This window comes from Orycteropus afer, unplaced genomic scaffold, assembly GCF_000298275.1.
Source record: "Orycteropus afer afer isolate SDZICR_OR568_19922 unplaced genomic scaffold, OryAfe1.0 scaffold00310, whole genome shotgun sequence".
Classification (NCBI taxonomy): domain Eukaryota; kingdom Metazoa; phylum Chordata; class Mammalia; order Tubulidentata; family Orycteropodidae; genus Orycteropus; species Orycteropus afer.
The window spans coordinates 1,828,906-1,835,065 of record NW_006921897.1 but is presented as its reverse complement, the minus strand read 5'-3'; the positions used below and the strand labels follow the sequence as shown (position 1 = coordinate 1,835,065).

The following is a 6,160-nucleotide window of genomic DNA, read 5'->3' as shown; positions in this document are numbered from 1 at the left end:
TTTCTTTATCTCTTCCTGTTCTGAAATTCCAATGACACATAGGTTATTCCTTTTGATGGTATCCCACATGAACCTTAGGATTTCTTCCTTTTGTTTTGATCTTTTTTTCTGACTGATCCCGTTCCAAAGAAGTATTCAGGTATTTGTCTTCCATCTCATTAATTCCATCTTCCACTGCATCAATTCTACTCCTTTACCCTTTCAATGTGTTATCTAATTCTGACAATTTAGTATTAATCTTCTGGATTTCTATCTGTAGATTTAGAATCATTTCTGATTTTTCATTATTTTGTCATTTTGTTCTTGTATTTTCTTCCAAAATTCTTCTAGGGTTTTGTCTGTGTTTTCTCTTGGTCTGTCTCTCAATCCTTTGAAGATACCTGAATATAATTCTTTTGAATTCCTTATCAGAGAGATTCAATGCTGCTTCTTCCTCAGGAATGTGTTCTGGGTCTGTATCTTTCTCCCTTGTTTCTACCACTTTATCTTGCTTCTTTGTGTGGACTGTGATGGTCTGTTGTCTCTGAGACATCATGGCATTGTTGTATTTAGATGTCTGTTAATTGTTTGTGATGAGCAGCCAAGGGTGAGTCAGGCTCTTCTTGGTGGTTGTTTATCATTGGGCCATTGGTGGAGAAGGAAGTGGTGGCTCTCACTCAGTAAGTGAAGCTGCAGGAGAGGTGGGTGTATTTGTGTCATATGGGGACTATTGCTGTCTTCCACTCAGTTAGACAAAAATAACAATTGAATAACCATCAAAAACGTAAAAGCAAATGGACAAAAAAAATACACCATTTATTAAAAAAAATTGGGGCAGGGGGGCAGGGCACCCAGGTTCCGTCAGAGCATGCAGACTGGGGTGGAATTCCTGCCGGCCCAGAAAGTGGGTGGGAGTGAGAGATGGCCACACCTCCGTTCACCAAGAGGGTGTGGGGTATAAGAGTAACAAAGGGAATGTCACACCTTTCCAGTCACCCGGGTCCAGAATATCCTTGAGGTTCCCAGCAAATGGAGCCTGTTCTTAAGTCCCTGGAATCTGGGAGAATGGTGTTGCTTTAAATATCCAAAATGGTCAAGCCACTTTCAAACATTCAAAATGGCTGCACCCTGCAGACAGACAAAAGTCCACAGCTCAGCCCACCTTCCTATTCACTGCTTCCCCTTTTATTCACCAGATGCTAGAGCAGTCTCCATGCAGGCTCCGCCTATCAGGGCCGATTTTTAGGTTAATTCTTAGGTGCTACCACCACTCCCCACCAGCCACTCCTCGGAAGGAAGATGGGGCAATCTACTTCCGTAGTGATACTGCCTAGGAAACCCAAGGAGGGGTCGCTGTGAGTCGGGTCTGACTCGATGGCACATAACACCACCACCACCACTCAGCAACACCCAAGCTGTCTGTGCCATCAGGATCATTGCCAGACCGCAGCTCCATATGTCTCCTTTTTTGGTGTTTTCATGCAAAATCTTCTGCTAGTTGGAGTTTAGTCCACTTCTATATCCTTCCCTTCAAGGCTCAGGGGTCCAGGATTATCTTCTATGTCTGTGATAATTGGTTCCCCTTTTCTTTGTTGAGGAGGGTCTGTGCAGTCTTTCTGCCTATTCTGCCATCTTACCAGAACTCTTCAGTCTTACCAAATTTGACTCTGGAAGACCTATTTCCATAAAGACATGGATTCCTGAGCCAAAAGTTCTTCCCTTAAAGGGTTTGAAAACTTCCCATTAAAATAATGCAATCATCCTTTAACTTGAGACTATATTTTTTTATTCAATTTTGTTAATATTGATGGGCCTGCTTCTCAGAAGTGACAAGGATGGACCTTGTTCTAAATTTTTGTAATACATATTCTGTTTGCCAATGAGAAATCCCAGCATACTAATTTTTTTTATTATTCTTCCAGTGCCATTTCCATGTGGAAGAGTTTCCGTCTCACACACTCAGAAGCTCACCCGTGCTGAGACTATTTTTTCCAACACAGACTATGAAAATTCTACTGAAGCTGAGACTATTTTGGATAACGTCACTCAAAGCAACATATCATATACAGACTTCACTCGGGTTGTTGGTGGAGAAAACGCCAAACCAGGTCAATTCCCCTGGCAGGTACTCTATACTGATGTTGTGCCAAAACTGGAGCTCAGCTGGCAATGGACAGGTTTGGGTGAGAGGCTAAGGACAGGACCCTAGACAAACCAACTGGAGTGAGAAAAGCATTTAAGGAAGTTTCAGCACTCAGAAATATGGGGAACAGCTGGTGAGAAGTCCAAGGACAGGTACCATGAAAGGCCAAGAGGAGTTTGGCATCAAGGAAGTAGCACAGCAGGATTCTAGACAACTGGTCGTAAATAGAGAGGGCTGGAAGTCATGTCACAGGTAGTTGGGTCAGGTGACTACTTTAGCTTTAGCCGCTGGGGGGACTGGTGAGAGCCAGGAAGTCTCTAGGCCAAATTAAGCCAGATGATTTTGAAGGAGTAAAGAAAAGAACTCAGTATGAAGGATTAAGGCAAGAAGTGAGTTGCTGAAACCAGGGTATGAGATAGGGGCTTGGTTCAAAACTGTGGTTCTCAAAATGTGGTACTATCAGCATCACCTGGGAAGTTATTAAACCTAAGAAAAAGCAACACTTGCCATCTCAATTCCGATTCACAGTTACCCAATGTGTGTCAGAGTAGAACTGCATTCCACAGAGTTTTCTTTTAATTTATTATTGTGCTTTAGGCAAAAGTTTACAGAGCAAATTAGTTTCCCATTCACTATTTTGTTCATAAAGTGTTCCATGACATTGGATGCATTCTCCACACTCTCCCCATTTCCACCCTGGTCTTGCTTTCATCTGAATTTTCACTGTTCAGGCAGTCCTTGTTATAGTCAATATTCTTTGTCAATACCATAACTCAAAGGCATCAATTCTTCTGTCTTCCTTATTCACTGCCCTGCTTTCATATGCATGTGAGGCAACTCAAAAGATCATGGCTTGGGTCAGGCACACCTTGGTCTTCAAAGTGACATCTTTGCTTTGGAACACTTCTAAGAGGTCTTTTGCAGTAGAGTTGCTCAATGCAATATGCCCTTCGATTTCTTGACTGCTGCTTCCATCGGCATTGATTGTGGATCCAAGCAAAATGTAATCCTTGACAACTTCAATCTCTTCTGTTTATCATGTTATTGCTTTTGTCCAGTTGTAAGGATTTTTTTTTTTTTTTATGTTGAGATGTAATCCATGCCCTTTATTCCTGCATTCCTCTCAGTTTCTTCCTTTGCCTTGGTCATGTTGTTACCCCATATTGTGTATTGCCTTCCTTTTTACCATTATTAACATGTGTCTTCTATCTAGTTAATAATTTTCCCTCCCTCTCCCTCCCATCCCTGGTAAGCATCAAAGAATGTGGGGTTTTTTTTTTTCCTGTATGTAAATCTTTTCTTGTTTTTATATTTTTATAATAGTGGTCTCATACAGTATTTATCCTTTTGTGATTAACTAATTTCACTCAGCATAATGTTATCCAAATCCATCCATGTTGTGAGATGTTTCATGGATTTTTTGTTATTCTTTATCATTGCATAGTATTCCATTATGTGTATGTACCATGGTTTGTTTATCCATTCATCCATTGATGGGCAGTTTGTTTCCATCTTTTTGCTATTGTGAATAATGTGGCAATGAACATGGGTGTGTGTATGTCTATTCATGCCTTGGCTCTTATTTCTTTAGGGTATATAGGAGTGAGATTGCTGGATCTTATGGTATTTCTATTTCCAGCTTTTTAAGAAGCACCATACCATATACCATAGTGGTTGCACCATTTTACACTCCCACCTGCAGTATATAAGTGTTCCAGTCTCCCCACAACCTCTCCAATATTGATTATTTTCTTTTTTTTTTTATTAGTGCCAATATTGTCAAGGTAAGATGGTATCTACTGCATCTCTCTAATAGGTACAATCATGAGCATTTCTTTATGTGTTTGTTAGACACTTGAATGTCTTTAGTGTCTTGTTCATATCCTTTGTCCATTTTTTCATTGGATTGTCTTTTTTGTCATTGATGGGTTGATGTTTTCCATAAATTTTAGAGATTAGATTCTTGTCAGATATGTTGCAGTCAAATTTTTCCCCCAGTCTGTAGGTTCTCTTTTTGTCTTTTGGAGAAGTCTTTTGAAGAGCATAAATATTTAAATTTTAGGAGGTATCATTTATCTAGTTTATCTTCTGTTGTTTGTGAAGTTTTCCTTAGTTTGGAATTCTATGTATGCCATATGTTAGGGTCCTTAGTGTTATCCCTATTTTTTCTTCCATGATCTTTACAATTTTAGGGTTTGTATTTACTTTGATCCATTTTGAGTTAGTTTTCCTGTATGGTGTGAGGTATGGGTCCTGTTTCTTTTTTTTGCAAACGGATATCCAGTTTTGCCAGCACAATTTGTTAAGGAGACTATCTCCTCCCCATTTAATGACTTTATTCCCCTTGTCAACACCCTATCTTCTTTATGGCTAATGCACCCATCCTGGAGCAGCTCTAACAAGCAAAAGCCACATAGGAAGGAAAGAATTGGGAAGGCCTTCTGTTTATCCCACTTCTTCTTTGTCTTTGCATAGCTTTGGGTGTATTCCTTCCTTTTCTATGCTCTGAAATAGTTTGAGTAGTATTGGTGTGAGCTCTTCTCTGGATGACTGATAGAATTCTCTAGTCAAGCTATCTGGGGCAGGGCTTTTATTTTTTCACTGGGAATTTTTTAATTTTTATTATCTCTTCAATCTTTTCTTTTGTTATGGGTCTGTTTCCATAGGGTTTTCAATAGCTGATAATTTGGAAGTAGACTGCCAGAATTTTCTTCTGAGGTGCCCCTGGGTGATTAAAAGCTGATCTTACTAGGAATGCAAAATCCTGGGCCTCGCCCCAGACCTACAGAATCCGAATCTCTGGGGGTGATGCCCAGCAATCTGTGTTCTAACAGCCCTCCAGGTGATTCTGCTCTACATAAAATGAACCAACCTGTTATAGATGCCAAGGTCTAAGCCACCAAATAGTGCACTCAGGATATCTAGTTTCATGTTTCTGCAAAAGTAGTCTTCATACAACATACATTAAAATTACCTATGCACATTCCTAGGAATTTTGGTGGCATAGTTCCTAAGCCATTCAACTGCTAACCAGAAGGCTGGCAGTTCACACCCACCAGCCACTCCTCAGAAGGAAGACTGGGCAATCTACCCATAGTGATACCACCTCAGAAACCCAAGGAGGGGTCACTATGAGTTGGATCTGACTCGATGGCAATGAGTTTGGGTATTTTTTTTTTTAATGCACATTCCTGAATAACAACCACTGGCCCAAAGGTTAGATTTATAGCAAAGTGTGAGTTGTAACTGAGCCTTACAGGTGAAGCCCAAGTGGTTCTATTTGTGAGGGGGAGTGATCGCTGAGGCAAAGTGTTGTGCTATCCATTAAGGTGACCACTAGTCACATAAAGCTACTTAAATATCAATTGCAATTAAATAAGATTAAAAATTCACTTCCTCAGTCACACTCGCCACATTTAAATGCACAATAGCCACATGTTGCTAGTGATGACCATCTTAAACAGTGCAGTATAGATAAAATATTTCCATCACTGCAGAATGTTCTACTGCACAGGGCTAGTAACATTTCATGTTATGTCTAACATAAAACTGCCTGGTGGTCAAAATCATATGACTTGGTAGTGATTAGAGGGAGTTTCAAGGTCCCCCTCACTCCAAAATACTTTCTCTACTGAGATTTGAATTGCCATCAGACTATTACATTTATTACTTTTACAGACTATTCAGTCATCAAATGGGTAACAATTTAAGCCAGGATCAGGGGTCCCAGGTTTAAAATCACCAGAATTTTCAGAGACTTAACAGCAACTAACAATAACAATAATCTTTATCCAAGATTCTTCAGATTTTCTTCCATTCTCCAATATGATGGGTGTTGAACTTATACACATAGAGGGTGGAGGGGAGGGTGGCATAGACATTGTGGAGAATGGGACTGAAAGGTGGCAGGCCATCACTACCAAGCCTTTTATTTTCCTTTTACTTTTGCAGTTCTTTTAACAATACTTATCATACCTATTCTTACCGCCAATAAAATATATCACATCTCTTTAAAAAAAAAAAAAAAAAAATCGGTGG

The 6,160-nt window shown here is 39.9% G+C and overlaps 1 protein-coding gene across 1 annotated transcript in view; it reads left to right on the top strand.

Annotated features, from left to right (window-relative positions):
- The window catches only part of F9 (coagulation factor IX), a 48,870-nt gene that overhangs the window by 33,466 nt on the left and 9,244 nt on the right, over positions 1 to 6,160 (top strand). The window contains exon 6 of the mRNA XM_007951716.2: positions 1,902 to 2,104. Coding sequence (XP_007949907.1) covers positions 1,902 to 2,104 — 203 coding nt within the window. The remainder of the gene's footprint in view (positions 1 to 1,901; positions 2,105 to 6,160) is intronic.